Source organism: Netta rufina (assembly GCF_964035555.1).
Source record: "Netta rufina genome assembly, chromosome: 1".
Lineage (NCBI taxonomy): Eukaryota > Metazoa > Chordata > Aves > Anseriformes > Anatidae > Netta > Netta rufina.
The window spans coordinates 141,468,342-141,487,533 of record NC_140123.1 but is presented as its reverse complement, the minus strand read 5'-3'; the positions used below and the strand labels follow the sequence as shown (position 1 = coordinate 141,487,533).

Sequence of the window (19,192 nt, the reverse complement as noted above, 5' to 3'; positions counted from 1 at the left end):
CCATACCTTCATGAGCAGATCTTTCTGGCAAACACAAATCCCCCCTGAAGACCTTGTCAGGAGCCATACCACTGCTTTTCAGCATCTCCAACAACACGGACTGGTACCCAGCCCCAACTCCACTGCTGGTGATCTGTGGCCCAGGAAATAACTTTGTAGTTAGTGCCTAATGTCACTGAAGAAAGCTGTTTTAGTACTGAAGTAACATGCAGTCTCACAGCAGTCAGATTCCTTGTGCCTAAACAGACAGAATTAAGAATCTTCAACAGACAGCCGAAGCACTGCTTCAGCAACAAATTCCCACAGGATGGATTTCTGTCCAAGCTTGAAAAAGCTGGCTGCTTGGGTTAATTAATGCATGGCTTCCAGCCTCAGCTGATTTCTGATCAGTCCAGAAGAAATGGTTCTATATATTCCCAATTAGTTTCTATGTGAAGACCATTGACACCCTTTATTTCCCCGGGCAAGTCCTAAGGAACCTTTAGAATAGGGACCATATAAACTGTTTCTTCGATCCTAATGTATTCTGCATATTGTGCATCTTTGAGACCCGCTTTTATTCTTCTCCATTTCATTGTTAGATGAAAAACACTTCAAAATCCAGAATGAACTCTGGAGCCAAGAACCAGCCATCTTCTGCTGACACAGTAAAGCTCATCAAAGAAAAAAGTCAAGCAAATACTTCAGGACCAATCTTGAGGGGGAAAGTACCCACAGACAGCTGTCAATGTCTCTGCTGAATAAAAGGAGGGTGACATAAGCAGTGTTCATTAACTGACCTGGTAATGTACAGCCACATACACTTCTTCTGTATCACTTCTTTGGGTTCTCCCCTATACCTGGAAGTATTCTTTACAATTGAAATCTGTCTTAATCATGGATGATGAGTATCCACCTGAAAGTCCTCATTAGCTTATAAAGATTTTGATGAGAAGGTAGAAGAACAAAGAATGACTCTGGAAACCTAAATGTAATATTGACATTTTTAAGACTCTATTGACAGTCCTACTGATAATTCCCCTGCTTTGGGTCTTCTTTGGAGAGAAATCTTCTAGATCATGGCACTGGTCATGACATGAAGCACTGCTTGTGTTGAATACCTTGAGGATAAAGTTCACCATGAATCCATAAACACACAAAAAAGTGAACTTCCAAACTTCTTCCTCGTGACTCCAAAAGCATGCTATTAAGCCGCAACAAGAAAGAAACAGATGTTTCTCTAAATTATGGCTGCCAGAAAAATATATCTCAACACTCTCAGGAACAAGAGGAGGTGATTTGCACAGGGAAAGAGAGGAAGCAGAGGAAGCCAGTGAGATAAGTATCCCTGTTTGCCTGAAAAGATTGATTGTCACAAGCCTTGCTTTCATAGTGCACTGCTGAAAGAAAAATACCAGTAATAACAATGGGCTAAACCATACAAAAGAGAAAATAAAATATGATACCTACTGATCTTTCTTCTGTCGATCCCTATTCTGTCACTGTGTGTCGCAGAAAATCTAAAATTTACTTAATCCACAGTAATACTGGAATCTGCAATGCAACGAAGGTGAGAAGCTCACAAGGAAAGCTAGGTTTGTCACAGAGAATGGGAAACCACAGAAACTGAAATGTCACTTCTAAGTGCAGAACACAATATTCCACATGAATAGCAAAATTGACAATCAATTTTACTCTTTACACCAATGAAGAGCTTTAATACCACAGATGGCATGACATCTTAAACCTCATTGGCTGCAATAATTGCCTACATATTCCCTATTGTTTTCTAAGAGAATAATCTACAAATACTCCAGACAACACAATGTTGCATCTACAGGCAAGGTTTCTGATGAAACATCCACTGAAGACCTAGGAAGATGAAACTAGTGTAAGACAACAGGGTAAGTTTGACTAAATCCTCCTGAAACAATAAATCATGCGTTATTACCAAAGGCAGACTTTGATCTTACATGTGTTCATTACAAGTTAAACTATTTAAAATAATGGACTCACACATTAAAAAGGATGTTTTTGCTGGAAAAGGACTGGTTTAAAAACAGGATAGTGATAGCTGGTGTTGGGTGCAGGCAACATATCATATTCATAATCAATTTCTTTACCTGTTTCCACTGGGGGATGGGAGCTAGACGGCCCTGCTCTCGTCTGCTGGATGGTTGGTTGTGAACACGTTCTTGGTAAGGCAGGACAGGTTGCTGCATGCAGGTTGTAGGGAAATTGGGTTGGGACCAAGGAGGGATGATAGAATAGCAAAGGAAACTCAAAGAAAGCCAAAGGAATGAGAGACAGAATCAGACAGACAAACATTTAACAAAAAAATAGGGTAGAGGAGAATTCATTTAGCAAGTCATATATAAAAAGGGAAAAGACATCAACAAATGGGAAACTGCACTTTTTTTTGACCTTTATTTTCATTGTTCCTTCAACTCAGCCCAGTTATTCCAGCCAATATGCAGTGGCTGAGGAAACATTTGACTGGTAAACAGTGGAATAAATGTCATTGTTCTGAGATTATGCTATGCTACCAACACCACTGTGCAATGTAGCATACACACACCTGAACTAGACTTAAAGTAGCTAGATAAGGTCCTGTTCACAATCTGGCCAGGGCAGCACAGAGTTTGGCACAAGGTATGAAGACAGACTATGCAGCAGAGCAAGAACTCAGGCACTTAAACCATACTGAGCCTTATACTGCTGACACTATACAGCTTAGCAGCATCTTGAAGTGACTCGGCATCACTTCAAAGATGACTACCCTGCAGTTGCAGTAGTTCAGATAATATCCTGAATAACCGGCAGTTGTCAGGAAGCCTCATTTGAAATGATGTAAATATCCTGATTGCAATGAAATTCCCAGACATTTATCTGCTGTGCTTACATAAAGATAAAAAGAAAAAAAAACTTAATCACAGTTCACAAGAACAAACATATAACCTGACATGAAAATGTTCTAATCGGAAATTAAATTATAGCTCTTGGAGGTGAGAAATGGGATATTCCTGGAAAGCTTTTCAACAGCAAAAGTAGTTATACAAGAAACTTAATTGCTGGTAAGGTGTTTTTGAAAGAGATCACATAATACTGTCAGTAACAGGAAAGTAGACTTTCATTAGGAAGCTCTCCATCCCATACTCCTAAATGTAATTTTTTTTTCTCTTTTGAGTAATCTTCATTCTTCCCCAGGAGAGCCTTTGAAGTACAAGAACACCACTAGCATCCAGTCTTGAGGAATGCATGTTATTACTCGTGATTTTCTGCCATGATTCTGAAATACAATGTTTTATTAACCATCTCATACCTGTCTTCGTAACGTTGAGGACTGCACTGGTGCATTCTCCTCAAACTTGGCCAGTAGCTGGGTTGCCATGGACTTGACTTTGTTCTGATTCCCAATGGCAGCATCAATTCTCCTCTCTGTCAGGGCACTCACCAATGTAGGTCTTTCTTCTCTGTAGCTTCGAGGGACGTCCTCCTATCACCCAGTGAGATCAAAAGTTAACAGATACATCCAGATGACCTTTTCTCTCTTCACCTTTGCTGCAATAGATTTCTAACAGTGTAGAAAACAAATCTATTGGTATGCATTTGCAAGCTCACATTTTAATTTTCTTTGGTATGACATCAAATGTTCTGATAACTATCTTTCCAACCTTACTTAATACAGTTACCTAACCGAGAAACCACAGTTGAAACACTCATTAATCTGCTGGTATAAAGCAAAATGATGTCTTCAACCCTCACTGACAATTCTAAGTACTAACTTTTAGCTCACTTGTACCCATTTGGCTATAAGCACTTGAACTGAAGGATTACCTTGCGGAGCATAGTGGTTATGTATGCCTTTTGCACTAACTGAGACTGCAGTTCAAATATGAATGAAATCTCTGACTACTGTATGATTTTACTAAACGAAACTTTACTATTGGTGCGCTCACCAAATCAAAGTAAATTGCAAATTTATTCTATAAAAATAGAATATGGAGCAACTGCAAATATCTCATTTGTAGTGTACTCTTCTTTCATAAGCATCAGTAAAATATTTCCTCTATAAATACAACAAAGCATAACTTCTGAAGAATTAATTTTAATTTAGAAATAAGCCCAGTCTGGATACAGAAAATGAAAGGACTGAAGTGGGAACAAAGAAATGTACTAGATATATTTTTCTCCCCGACACCTTCCTTACTGTAACACTTACATCCTCAGATTGGCTGGTTTTCCTCCTCTTTCCTGCACCATCCAGTTCCTTTTCTTTTTTGTCCTGAAAACAGAGTAAGAAAGAAAGAAAACAAAGATAAGGATTCTCATACCTTTCTGGGCTGAGACAAATGTCACAAGTGCACTTAAATAAGTTTTGTAATACAACTGATTAATTCTCTAGGTCATTCCCCATTTGTTTAAAGAAAGGTGTGGTTTTTTTCTGTTGTATGTTGCCCCCCCACCTTTGGGGTTTCACATACTGGAAACTCTACCTGTCATTCTTCAGCACTTCCAACAAACTGGGAACTGAGCAATCAATTGTGTTCCAATACAAAGTATATCCCCACATTCTACCAAAAAGCTAGAATTTTAAGACCGAAATATACCACTAATTGAGAGTGCGTATTACCAATGTAATTCTAAAGGTCATGTATCGTCTCATGACAAGAGCTGAAGAACACATGGTCTTTTGCAGATACATAGCAGACAGACACATCCATTTGTAGTACCACCTACTTGGACAGCAGCCTAGTAGACACAGCTGTTATCAAGACCGTGGTAAGGTTACCTTTGGAGTGCGTTTCCGAGAGATGCTTTGTCCCAGTTTACTGAGAAAAGAGATAGGAGATTTGGTACTGGCAATTAGGGCAGCTTTTTCTTCTGCATTCAGGTCCACACTATCTGTTGGCAAAAACGGGTAGGACAAGGGAATGCCATGACATCATTTCTGCAGTGGTATTATTAAAAATACAACTGAAGGACTCACCTAGTTTGTTTGTTGTTTTTTTTTAAACATACCACTCTTTTCCTTAAACACTCTGCACAAGATGACTATAGAGAGTCCCAAATCAATAACTTTCTCAGCCATGCTGCTTTCTTCATTTTGCCAAACTCAGTTCTACCTCTAGTCTTTATAAACACCCAGAATAAATCCTGTATTTACTTTCATATTTGAAAAGCATCATGATTACCAGTATTAGTAACGAGTTCAGTTTTGCAAATACCTAACTGATATACACTGTATATTTAAATGGCTATTAAACACACTTTTTATTTTTTCTCCCAGAATTACAGACGTGAATCAAATATATGTTAGAATTTGAATTAAGATCATCAGTAATAAAGAAAAAGCTATTACATCATTAAGATTTAGAGATGGGCAATATTCACTTATGTCAAGCAACTATATCCTACAGTTTTAATCAAATATCTTTCATTCCTGTCTCTCATTGGCCTGAAGTCACTCTCACCACTCATGGATGGTAAAAAATAGATATAAAATTTGGCCAGGATTTTGAAATTACCTACTAAACAAATACTAGCAAGGCATTTCACATTAGTGAAGACAGATGAACCCCTAAATAATATCAAGAGAACAGAGAAGTCTTCAAATAGTGCTAAAGTGAGTTTAAACTTTTGAGGCCATTACTTTGTATTTATTAACTCCTCTTTTTGCTCTTGATGCTCTTGTCTCTATAAACACCAGTAAGACATCTTATTGTAATGTAAAGTTAGTGAGTCACTAGTATAAGTTCATGTGGAAGAAGCACAAAGATAATTCAAGCTCACACATTCATTCTGCAGCTGTCTTTAAATCTTAAAGACCTGCCCCAAATGCCTTACCACTAGAGGGGATGGTGTCTTTGAACATCTCATAGAACTGTGTGAGGTACATCACCATCGACAGTTTATCTGGTTCACCAACAGATGCCATTTCCTTTCCAGTCATAATGGGAGATATTCCAAACTCTTTTTCAGCAATGTCAAAGGCTAGCTGGTTATTCTTCTCCACATTGTGTTCATCCAAAGAATCAAAGTCTCTGCAAAGAGCAGGAAGAGGGCATGCACTGAGTCAAGTCGAAATCAGTCTTCTGAAAGAAATCAGGGATCCACTGCCATTTTGTTCTGAAATCTCCGAAATTTACTTGTCAACATACCTTTTGTATTGCAGAGTTTATGCTATTTAATTATGGTGAATTTTGACTCAGACTTAACTCTTTTTTTAATTTGTTGCTCCTCCAATAAACCTAATTTTTAATTCTTAAGAACTTGAGTATTCCCTGAAATACATCTTCACTTCCTCCTTTGCTGGAAAACTCTACTGCTTTCCTGTATGTAAAATCTTTTACGTGCTTGGAACTAAATGAAGTCCTAAATGAAGTTTCTCTTTGTCCACATTTTTCTCGACTGACCCCTTATTTTGTTCTATTTTTTTCTGAAACTTGTAGAAATATATATATATGCACACACACAAAGCTAAAACTCTATAAAAAGTTACATAGCTTATGGAGAGTTATATGAACTATCTGAAAAGCAACACGGTACAGAATACTTCCACTTGAACCCTTCACAAGTTATATAGCTATTAAAAAGAGTAGCTCAGTTAACTTGAGTGCACTGGTAGCAAAGCAATTCAGTGCACATGGAAGGGAATAACCGCACAATTATTTAGCAAGCTTTTTACTGGATTATGCCTTTAATTACATCTCTGGCATTTATTTTTTCTAATGTCCCTTTGGGAAGTTGAAGTCACTGCAGATTTCAATTAAACTAACAGAGTCTTTGCTACTAATACTTCTGCCAGCCACTGTTTTCCTGTTCTCAAATGGGGCTACTGCTTTACTCAATATATAGTGTAAGAGGACAGACTTTCTTTCATCCAAACAACATGTTAGTTTACAAACAGCAACATTCAGGTAGTGAGTCACTATTTCTGTAAAGGGCAGCCTTAACATTTTTAAAAAGTTACTGTCAAACAGGAGATTAAAGGTCTGAGTAGAGACTTGTTCACAAGAAATTTAACTGAAGCTATCAGCTATTCCTGACTAATTTCACAGAGGAGAGCTGTTTGACAATAATGAATTCCAGACAGTACCAATTTGAAGTTTAATTCTGTCAAATCATCCAGAAAAGAAAATGACAACACATTTACCTTCATATTCATCAAGCTATTATGACCTTCCACTCTGCTGATGAATCACTGTACATTAGCTTCTATCAGGCTTAATTGACTTAATTTCAATCCATTTCTTCATAAGTCACAAACACATTGCCTCACTCTCAATCGTATTTGTTTGAAATGTAACTAACGTTTTGCCCTTCCCAGATCTTCAAAAGAGCCAATTACTTACATTAAATCTGGACGGTATCTGTGGATAATGGCACACAAAGCTAAGCCACTTTTCCATGACATCGTGAGATCTGTAACATTTACACCAGCGTACCCATCTGTCTGCCTCTGGCACCAATTGAGCAATTTGCTAGAGCGAGCTACAGACTCTGTAAGAAATCAAGTTGTTAAGTAGAAACACACAAAATCTCTTACATGAATTTTAACTACATCATAAAAAATATGAATAGGCAAATAAAACCTCCGTGTAAACAATATGCTCCTTCTACAATGAGCAACACAGGACAAAATTATTATTATTATTATTTTTAAAGACTATCATATCTATTTTAGCTCCAATAAAGGATTTTTCGTTCGCTAAGAAGTAATTACAGAAGTTATATCTTGCCAGACATTTCACCCTAGCCCTCATAAAAGAGCCCCATGAATAAAGCAGTCACAAAGGCTTGTTTTAAATATTATTAAAAGGATATACAGTAGTACAATGCTCTGTAAAGCCCAGATACACTATTTGTAATGCAAGAATTACAAATGTACTTTTGCAATTGTTTCTTTCCTATTGAAAGCCTTCCATTAGAAGTGCTGACCTGTTTTGACCTTGCCTTACTGCAAGATCTGACAAGATTACAGCCTAAAGGGACATGGTTGCAGGCCAAAGAACAAATCCAAAAACTACATATTCAGCAGTGAAAGGAGGCTCAGCAGCAATGCACCATTCAGAGAGACCCCAATGCTATCTGGACATTCAAAGGCAAAGTGTGCAAATGGAAATGTTCAACATACCCCTCAGGGCATAGGACAAGTAGACAGATACTGAAATGCTTCTCAGAAGGCATCTAGCTTTCAGAATAACATAAGTAAAGTGAGGTTCCATTTAGTTAAGCTAGGAAATGAGATTAAGTAAAGAAAAGCATAAACATGAAAGACTGTACTAGAAATAACTTCTGTTATTTTTATAAGGATTTTGTGTTTACTTTTAGAGTGCATTCAGGCAAGCCCCCTGCACTCTAAGTAAGGACAGTGTTATAGGGACAAGGGAGGTGAAAAGCAATGCTTATATAAGATGTCATGTTCTAGAAATATTGCAGCATTATAAAGCAAGGAAACTAGGTAAACAAAAATATATTTGCATGTTAATTGAAACTTGAAAGATTGGAAAAGTCAGACTGCTGACAAAACAATTGCTGGATACTTTTTCTACAGCAAAAGAGCCTGACTAAACAATACACTAGTGACATTGCTCCACGTGCTCTGCACTAATTCAGCCCCAGAATACCAAAAGGAATGGAGCAGTAACAAGGCCTACCATTCCGAGTCAGCTTTGGTGTCCTGGAGTTCACAAAGTTCTCTATTTCCAGGTGAATATCTTTCAAGTCTCCTGTATTATACAAGTGGCGTACCTAAAATGATGTAAAAAAATAAAAATAAAAATGTCCAACATGCTATGTACCCAACATCCATAAAGAAAGGGCAGGAGAACAAGGAGGAGTCATCCCAAGGCAACAGAAAGAGGACAAGTATTCTCATGTAGCAGAAAACTCTAGCTCAAAAGCTCCAGAACATGGGACAATTTGTCAGTGCTGAATAGTTTAGATGATTGTTAATGCTCAGTGGACACCAAATTGCAATGATAGACTGGTATACTAGACTTAGTACAAACAAAATGCATGCACAGGCACATGTTTACAGATTTCAAGTATCGTCACAGCATGGTTAAAACTGTCAAAATCAAGAATACAGATGATTTAAAAGCACATTTTTACAACTCCTAAGCTCTAGATAAAACAGGAATTAAAGAGCTTGACTCTTGTCTGATATATCTGCATCTCACTGCTTCCAAGTTACACTGCCACAGTCAGGTCATTATCTGTCCCAAAACACGAGCATAGCTTCACCTACGAAAAGACAATGCAGATTACAAATATTCAGAAGCACCATTTTTCTAGTTACCTGTTGTGGCCGCAAGAAGTTGACATTGATATTGGGATACCGGGTGGCTGGATCAATGCTATAATGGCTGAAGTTTTTACTCACATTCTCAGGGGTGGTCTGAGGCAGTAGCCTATAGATGCTTTCCCTTAGGAAAAAAAAAAAAAAAAAAAAAAAAAAGTTTGTTTGTAAAGATGCATCATTATTAATATTGCTAAGAAAATCATAAAAGATATTTACAAGATAATAGGGAATGGCAAACAGTTTTGTTGTCTCTGGTACTTCAAAGGCACCTACGTCTTCATCTAGTTTGCTATTGAAAGGCTTGTGACAGTAAGTCAGGCTCACTTTCTCCACGTAATACCAATAAGCACCAAGAAAAGACTCTTCATCTAATTTGCTTTGTAAAAGTAGGACCAAAACCAGCTTCAACATTTCTTATTCCTCTCTAAATATACTTCAGCTTATCAGCTCCTTCAGATTTTTTTCTTTGATTTAATTATATGCACAAGCACCCTCTAAAGACAGTGAGAATCTTTATCTCCTATCTATCTATATATTTGCACTAGAAGGAACTGGAACGAATGATGAGATCAGAACTGAAAATGGAAGCATTTTTTCTACTACCTCTCTGCAAGAACTTCCAAAGGACTTGCTCCAAGTGACCAACTTCGTACCATCCAAGCAGAGTCCATTGCAGCCAAAAATCCTCTGGCTATTCCAGTTCCCATTGGCCAAAATGGCTAATATAACAGTTTCCAAAAAGAAGAACAGAAAGGAAAAACATCAGTTAGAAAACATTTTAAACCAATACCATGAATACAGAGGGTAATCTGCTGGGAAATTACTGCTCAGTAATTAGCTTGAAGCTCTACTCCCACTGGGCTAGAGGAAGCTAGATGCATGGTGAATTGTCCATGAGCTTCCTCAAGGCCAAATGCTCCTCTATTGCCAACAGCTATTCATAGCCTAGAGTATCTTAAGAGCTACTCTACAATACTATACTTCTTAACCAACTACAAAATGCTAATTATTAACAGGCCTGGAGTAGGTTCCCACAGTGAGTATAATTGTCCCAATAAGAAGCACATGGAATAGATATAACTTCAGAAAACTCTGCACATATTTTCTTAAGCATGATCATTACTAAATATTCTGTTTTCCCAACATGCCTACCCTTCTTTCAAACGTCCAACTTTATTATATAATAAACAGCAGTGTTCTTCATAATAACTGTCTTACAGGCAGCACACATTTCAGTGATGGTTGCAATGGTTTGTGCTTACACTTCAATTCCCTGTTTACAAATGGTAAGTTTAAAACACAAACCTCTAAGAGACTGTCCCCAACCAGTGCCACAAGTAGCTGGTGGCCATTCTGCTCTCGCACCAGAGCTGCATTCTCTGATGCGTACATGCATGTGAAGTCAAACATTGCCACATCTGGCTGCCCGTAGTGATTGATGGCAAAGTCTAGTGAAGGCAGTTGCTGATTAGTGGAAAAGTCAGCTGCTTCTCTGGCATAGTTTAGCAAAGCCTCCTGGTCCACGTTCTCCCGAGAGAGTAGCAACTCCGTATCAGCATAATCCTGCCAAAGAGAGACAAGTGAAACAGTCAAATCTATAAGGTTATTTTAAGACTGGCATATACAATGTTGACATTAAAAAATCCACTACAATCCTCTGATACAGGTTTGCCCTTTAATTCTTACATTCCTAACAACGCTTATAATTCCAAGGAAAAATTTCGTAAATCTTTTACTGAAAACAGGCATCAGTCCTACTGGCATTTCTAAGTGTGAAAGGGCCAACAAACTTTTGAGCATTTCTCTTCACACAAAAGACACAAGACCTCACTCCTTATGTATTCGGCCAAACTACTTTTAAATCTGCTTCTATCAGAATAAGATAGATGTAAATTTCCAAGAATTTCTTCACTCCCTGCTTTTTCATTTCCATTAAATGACAGAAGCTTAAACAAGCCACCAAAGGTTCTTTAAGCATATATTAATGTGAACAAACCCCTCAAATTGACAAAAGGATACAAATTTAGACAGGGTAGATCTTACAACACTTTTCTCATGGCTGAAAATACTTCAGAAGGGCATTAATCACATATGTTTGTTTCTAAAATACACCTGTATAAAAACATCATGCAGTGAAGTAAGAGTGTGTTTTCCCTTTTAGCATACTAAAAACAAGTTGTCCCACAATCTTAGTACAAAAAGTATATATAAAAGTGAACACTCACATGCCGTATTACACCTTTATCCAGTAGGCTCTGTTTTTTGGCAGTCATGACAAAGTAGTGTGTATCATCTTTATAGTAGACAATGTTCTCCAAGTCAATACCTTGTGACAGAACAAGATAGTGAAGGAACATGTTACACAGTACGTGCAAAAATGATCGCTTTGGAAGAAAGTAAATTGAAACTACATGGTTACAAAACCCTAGAGAGAGTGCCAAGCAACTTCCTCCTGTGCTTTTGATGATTTTTAAAAGTTACATCTTCAACAAAACCACAGAGCATTTCCCCTATATATACGTATTTTTTTTCAAAAATATATTTATATTTTCAAAAATATATTTATCATGACAGTAAGGTTTGTATGCAGATGTGGAGTGCAGGAAGCTAAACTCAGGATTCAGGCTTTTCTTAAGAGCAGATCAGATTTCCTGAAAACCCTCAGGGAAATAAGTTCTCCACTTCTGAACAAAATGACACATCTCAATGACACACACCTGCTTTGTACAGATGTATAGAACAGCTGTAAAAATGAGGGAAGTGAGATTTCAGAGAGAGACAGCAATGACTGACTTCTTGGCACAAGTCATTTGTTTATTGATTAAACATCGTGATACCTGAGTTACAAATTTGAAGTAAGAAAGACAAACAGTTTTCATTGGAAATTTGGCAATTGCTGACAAACCTGTGGCTTCTCGTAGATCCTGGAAGAATTTCTGGTTGAATATGAATGCCACACCACTGATCTCTTCTACTTTGGCTTCAGCTGTGGTGTTGCGATTGATGAAGTTTGCTGTGATAGCAATCGCTAGTTTACCACGGAATTCTTTTCGGCGAAACCCTATGGGAAAGATAAAGTAGTAATGCTGAAAAATAGAGCATAGCTTCAGAGAATGCTCACCATGCCGTAGACAGGTGTCTTCACAAAATAAAGGAGAGATAGGATCTGATATATTACAAACTACTCCACTGAGAAAGCAACAATTGCTTCGTCAGAAAAATAGAGGTTCTTATTTAGGGAAAAAGCTCTCCCCTCTCTTTCTTACCTCTTTCCCCAAAACTGTAATTTGCATCAAAATACTAGATAAAATTCTCTACTACACAGAAGAAAATTTAACACTTCAACTCCTACTTTCAAAATTAAGAGTTACAACACTATTTAGCTAAAGAAAGAAGGTGGGAAAAATATTCAGGTCAAATATCTCATTCTTTTGCTGGTGGATAGAAAGAGGAAAAATATGGTCCACGTGTCTTGATAAAAACAGATTTCTACATGGACTTTTAACTTTTTTTCCTAGTCAAATGTATTTTTAGATTTTGATCAGGCTTTTGAAGTCTTTTTTCTTCATGTCTGCTCTAACTAATTTAAGAATTAGTTCTATTTCAAAGAGAATTATGGACACTTACCTTCTAAGGTGTTCCTCCTGCCATCCCCTCCAATGATTACTTCAAATTCATACTCCGACACTGGATGGGTTTTTGGATGGACCAATGCACGCCAACCTATTCCTGTTGGTAAACTCCAGGTTAATGACAAAATAAACAATGCACATAGCAGAACAAATATATGAAGACACATCCATAATCCCTTTCTCACATTGTCAATAAAGATAGACTGCAGGATAGCTATATCGTTGACAAGGCTGTTGCTGACTTGCACAGCCACTCTGTGTGAATCAGAGAATGCACTATGCTAGACAGCGACATTCCCAATAACCCCTCCCTGATTATTACCTTTAAGGATCACTAAAACCTTCATAGGTTCTCTACTATTTATTCAATTATCAGGATGCCAAAAGACAAGTAAGCCACTCTCTCTCAGCAATCGGACAGTGGGTTTCACAGCAATGCAAACAGCATAACAAAGATCATTCACTGATATAAATATCCTCTGTGAATTCAAAGAAAGGAATTGTTTTAAAAAGATACTTTCTAAGTGTAATAGGTTTAAATATGTTAGGAGAAATTAGAACCTGCTGTGTTTTGGATTATTTCTGCTTAGTAATTCAGGTGATCTTGTTTTATCAGAAAAAATAAAGCCTATTAAAAACTCAAGCAAAAGTGTATTGAAGATTCCTCTCATTAATGGAGCATGAGGAAAAGACTCAGAGTCATATGCAACATTAAGGAGTGGGAATCTGTGCCCCCTACCACAATTTCCCCTTTCTCTAAAACCCATTTCAAAGCTACTTGCTTTCATTTTCCTGATCCTCTGGAGGGTAAACAAGCCCCTGAAATTCCACATTGACGTGGATCTCTATTCCCAAGATCAAGGCAACCTTCAAAAGGATAAGCTGGAGTTGACGGATACCTGAAAAAAAAAGCAGACGATAAAGAAATAAGAGAAAAAGGAAAGAGCACAAGCGCACACATCTCTGTTTGACATTACTGATAAATTGATTTAAAGGCTAGCTGCTGCTTTCTTCTTCCTGCTGTGTTCCCAGCACTTCATCCAGACAGCACTGGTGTGTAGTATCATGGCATGCCAAGAAACGTCCATGTAGCGGAAATTCCAGTCCTTCCCCAAGAAAGTAAATATTTTTTTACCATTTCAGCCCCCAAATCAACAAGGGAAACAACCAGAACATGCACTGCAGGAGAGGCATTGAAGAGAGCACAAACAGGACTGCGCTTTTGTCACAGAGGATGATTAGCCATTTGATCAAGTTCGCTGTAATATTGAACTGCATCTTACTTCTAACACCTTCGGGTTAGTGGGGACATAGTAAGTTCCTCGTCACCTCTTTCCACTTAAGTTAGTGTAGGTAGCAAGTATGAAAATGAGAGTGTGGCAAACAACTATTTGAAGTAAGACATCTATCTTACTGCCACATTTCAGATAGTGAAATGAAGAAGTGCTTCACCAAAACACTAAATTTAATCTGTGCTGAGATACAAAAGAAGATGACAAAGTACTGGAAGAATAAAAATAACGAGAAATTGGAAGAGAAAAAGAAATCTGCAAGACTGAAGTAACAAAGTCTACAAAGCTGTTGCACTGAACAAGAAGCTAAATCTTACCTACTATGTTTCTGTCAGTTTATACTTCCACTTATGCCCTATGGTGAACACAGACTGGTGGGCAAACTAACCTGTCTGGTAAATTTTTGAGAGAAGAAGTGAAAAATGGTAGCTCCTGCCCTACTAAAGCGTACAGCTTTCAAAAGAGAAAGTCTTCTCAGAATTTGAAAATTACCAAAATTTTTCTCCATTTCAATGTGCAAACATCTATTTAATTAAAATCTATTCAGAGGCTGGTGGTGTTCTTGAAAACATCTTTACCGCTCTTCCAAAATTTAACAATGCAAAAACTGCTCCTGCATTTTCCAGATCAACATTCAAAAGAACGTTCAAAAACATTCAGTAATTAAAAAAACAAGCAAACAAACAAAACACATCACACACAATGTTCAAGAGCAATGGAATAATGTGGCAGCTGCAGCAATGTAACAGGAAAAACAGGAAAATGATCCATCAGGGGAAAAAAGCTTTGAACCTTAGATGTACTTTTCAGTGTATGAAAAAGTTAGGCCTCAGAAACTAGTAGTTATAAAAGATGCCAGATATATGTTGTATGTTTGATGATTCCATGGCATGATCTGTTTCTTTTGCATATGGGTCTAGCTCAAGCTGTGCCACGCAAAGGTAATGTTGCGTTACGCCATACAGATGTGAGAGCAGTGGCAGGTGCAGGATGCATTTCAGTGAGTTACCCCCTGCCCTCAGCCACCTCTCCCCTGAGAAGATGTGCTGCCATACCTAGCAGCGGCTGTACTTACTGATATGGTCTATGGATCCTGCACAGAATTTGCCATAAAACTTCTTGGCGCCAAGCCCCCTCAAGTCATGTATGGTGAACGGCCACAAGTGCAGGACGTTATTGCGGGAAAAGGCGTCCCTCTTCTCTATGACCACCACCTTGGCTCCCAGGAATGACAGGTCGATGGCTGTGCGAAGGCCGCAAGGTCCAGCCCCAATTATCAGACACTGCAAAGCAACCAAGTACACAGTAACTTTACAGTCCGAGGAGGAAAAAGGTATTTTTGCCATAGCTTCAAAGCATCCTAGCATCAGTCTTTCTATTGTCACCTGCCATGCTCTGGCACAGATATGTTCAAGCAGTACCTGCAACCTGAAAATGAAACATATCACAGAGAAATGAAAAGTCTGGAGAAACAAGCAAGTCACCTGCCTCTTTCCAACCCTTCTTTGAAGAAGGGCTGCCAAGGCGTGCTCTCCGGGCTATGTAAGCACGTAGAGAACAGCAATATTTCTGAAGGCTTCTCCCCTACTTTCCACCTACGTGTTTTCTGTTCTCAGAGGAAGGTGAAGTAGCTTTTTCCTCATCTTCCAAAGCCTGAGCTAGCTTTCTTGAGAAGCTCTTCAGGAACACTAACAATTCCTCATCAACACTGAGCAGCACAGGAACAGTTACAGCAGAACAACACAATGCTTTCATAGACATAATTTAGAGTAGCACAGACAGCAGGCAAGGCAAAGCACTCAACGTTGGTGTATGCTGGTGCTGCTATTGTTGCAGCAAAGGAACCTCCAGGTAAGCAAATATAATATAAATATGAACTTTGCGTCACAAGAGCGTTTTTATCAAAATACATTTTCTTCAACGTAACCTTTGTCTTTCATCTCCTCATATCCTTTTCCACTCTGCTCACAAACACTATTAGAGGCTAATACATGGCTTGAGAATGTCAAATACTCGCATATCTAGTGTTGGAAGTACTTCCTGGGAAGCAAAAGAATACATCAAAATATTTTAAGATTAAGAATCCAAGACAGTCAACTGACGCTTCTCACCCACGGAAACTGAAGTCCACAGGGAAAGCTGGCACATCTATGCATATTCACATGAATACAAGACAGTCCACTTTGTTGTACCATTTTTGTATTTTTTTTTTCTATTGAGTATAAACCAGACGCACCGAGTAAAAAGCCATCAAGTAGAGACTTTTACCATCATGTGAGTATTTTCCAGATCTTTATGTACCCTTACAGCTGGACAAGAAGGCTCTCTGAGAAATTCTTAAAGATGCTAAAACGTACTCAGAACCTAACCTTCTGATTAAACTGCCTATCCCAAAACAAAGATCTTTGTTCTCTAACAGTCTTCATATGCCAATTTTTACATTTTAACCTGTTATTTGCTGGGACGTATATTCTGCAAATGACGTGAAACAACAAATATAAAGCCTAAATGATAATAAAACAGTTCAGGTTGCGGCAGTAAAGAATTAACAACTGACATGCAGACTTTAACAGGGCTACTGTATCATGTCAGAGGTCATACAAACCTAAGGGCAGAGATCCAAGTCTAGAGGAAAGAGAAGGGAAGGGTAACAGCACTCTTTATATAGTAGCTTTGGGAACGTGAAGGCATATATGTAAAAAAGGCAGCCCAACCACTGCACTATTAGCAATGTGACTCCAAAATAGGCTTGAATATTGAACATGTGTCCAACTCGGAATTTCTCAAAAGAGACAATCAGCTAAGATCTAGTGTATTCTTCCAGTTCAATACTGTGGGTTAAGTATAATTCCCCAACACCACCTAATTTTGTTTTTAAAACTTGTAAGAAAATTAGCTGAGTGTGTCATATTTAACCATGTAATAATTTGGCTCAAACAACTAAAACCTTCAAAGAGATTGCATTCAATAAACAACACGACCACACTGAGATGGGCGAATTCTACTCTTTGGTAACTTTCCCAGTATAAAATAGTTACAATGGAGAACACAACACAAAATTAATTATACTAATATCAGACTATTCAAGCTCAGGTCTACGTAATCAAATTAAAAACTCATTACCTGTAATTTTGTCACAGAAATGTAAAGACGATTTTTTTCTACAAGCTTTTTTTTTTTTCCCCATACGCACGGATGTGGTTAATATCCAGTTTATGTTTAGGACTCTAGCTGTTGTGGATATAAAATATATGATACTCAGCAAAGCCATTCATGGCCAAGTTTGCCACCTTGTTTTAAAAAATGCTGTAATAAAACACAGCAAGTTTTAGGGACAATTAAAATGAGAAGAAAATATTCTGTTCCCTTTTCCACCTCTCGTGACTCTTCCAGTTTCTGATCCCTCACAGAAACCTAAGTTGTGGTTCTTGCACAGGCAGCAGTAAGCACAAGAGATGCCAAGCACAGCCGGGTCACTGAAGGCAGTTCTTGTCACTCCTCCTTCCCTTTCCCCACGATGACTCCAAACAACTGTTGCGGAGTGCTAAAGCAATCTCACCCTTCACAAACACATCCTGCTCAAGATCCTTCGGATAAATTATATTTAGTTGCCAGTAACAACACCATGGTAATGTAACATAAAATGAAAACTGAAATTCTGTATTCTCTGTATAACCAACAAAGAGAAAAGTCCACGAACGAAGAATCATCTTCCTGTTCTCTTTTGAGGTGCTCAGGCTAAACGAATAAAGGGACTAGTGTAAATGTTTGAAAATATTTACACTTGAACAAAGCATCACATGCAAATCTTGCCTTCATGAACTATACACCCAGTTATCTGAATTCTGGTTAACCGGGACACCAGGCACGTGATGCACGAAGTGCCCAACTCTAGTCATGGCACACCTTATAAATAGGCAAGTGGGAACTAAGCTCCAGAGGATGAGATCTTCAAAACTGGTATACGCTGAAATACATAGGAGCCAATTTTACTAAAGAAATGATCAGTATCTGTTCTAATAACATGGGTAAAATCTTAAGCTTTGTTTAAAATTCTATCATTTCCACATGACCACTTACGTTTCTGTATTTTTAATTAGTGGTTTGTAAATTACATTAAAAATTTGGAAAATAAAACTAAGTGAAGTAGGAGACATCACATCAGACATGATTCAGTTCCCAGAATGCTTCTACTTCGAATAGTTGTGATTATCTCTTAGGAATTACATACAAACTTTTAATGGCAGATGCCACTAGGGTAGGAAACAAGTCATTAACAGAAATATATATGAAAAATATAAAAATAATACACACACATCATTTCTTTATATAAAAATATTCAACAAAGTTTATGTTTAATGCCATACAAAAAGAATTTATCATCACAGGTATGTATTAAATTTCAGATGTACTAACAAATAAAATGTTATTTTAAACTAAATTTCACCCTCAGCTACCTAATTTCACTACTCAAAATGACTTGAATCCCAGCTTCACCATCCTATATATTTTTGGGTTGGGGCAGACAGGTGCCACCCTTTTTACCTGCATTTCTACTGAGCATCTCACCAAAGGCTTCTCAGAAACACTGGCAAATATGACCTGCCTCCCCTCCTTGTTCTCCTTTGCTTTCTCTCTTCTCCATGCCCTCCCCTTCCTCTAGAAGGAACCAGCTCAGTGTGAATGATGACCAACACCTCCTGATTGTTTCATTGTTTTCCACATTGATCTATATGCATCTGCTACCTATAATCTGAAGTAACAATTATAAACTTTTTTTTTTATTTCCACAACAGCTAGGACAAATGGATCTTGGTCCATCAGTGATTTATACAAGTGTTATTTTAGTATTTAATTATAAATTTCACCATCTATATGAAAATGGTAAATGGAAAGCGAAACAATCAAGGAAATAACTTTCTAATATCTAGGTGGAAATCAAACTTCAGTCCTCATATCTGAACAACTGTTCATAATCATGA

At 37.8% G+C, this 19,192-nt stretch overlaps 1 protein-coding gene across 5 annotated transcripts in view; it reads right to left on the bottom strand.

Moving 5' to 3' along the window:
- The window catches only part of MICAL3 (microtubule associated monooxygenase, calponin and LIM domain containing 3), a 117,228-nt gene that overhangs the window by 87,512 nt on the left and 10,524 nt on the right, over positions 1-19,192 (bottom strand). For all 5 annotated transcript variants that reach the window (XM_084294287.1, XM_084294284.1, XM_084294283.1 and 2 more), the window contains exons 3-17: positions 15,286-15,493; positions 13,701-13,817; positions 12,914-13,015; positions 12,192-12,347; positions 11,512-11,612; positions 10,592-10,849; positions 9,890-10,005; positions 9,284-9,410; positions 8,640-8,733; positions 7,335-7,482; positions 5,827-6,023; positions 4,772-4,884; positions 4,202-4,264; positions 3,302-3,475; positions 2,103-2,195 (exon numbers count right to left, since the gene is read on the bottom strand). In XM_084294287.1, the coding sequence (XP_084150413.1) occupies positions 2,103-2,195; positions 3,302-3,475; positions 4,202-4,264; positions 4,772-4,884; positions 5,827-6,023; positions 7,335-7,482; positions 8,640-8,733; positions 9,284-9,410; positions 9,890-10,005; positions 10,592-10,849; positions 11,512-11,612; positions 12,192-12,347; positions 12,914-13,015; positions 13,701-13,817; positions 15,286-15,493 (2,067 nt within the window). The remainder of the gene's footprint in view (positions 1-2,102; positions 2,196-3,301; positions 3,476-4,201; positions 4,265-4,771; positions 4,885-5,826; positions 6,024-7,334; positions 7,483-8,639; positions 8,734-9,283; positions 9,411-9,889; positions 10,006-10,591; positions 10,850-11,511; positions 11,613-12,191; positions 12,348-12,913; positions 13,016-13,700; positions 13,818-15,285; positions 15,494-19,192) is intronic.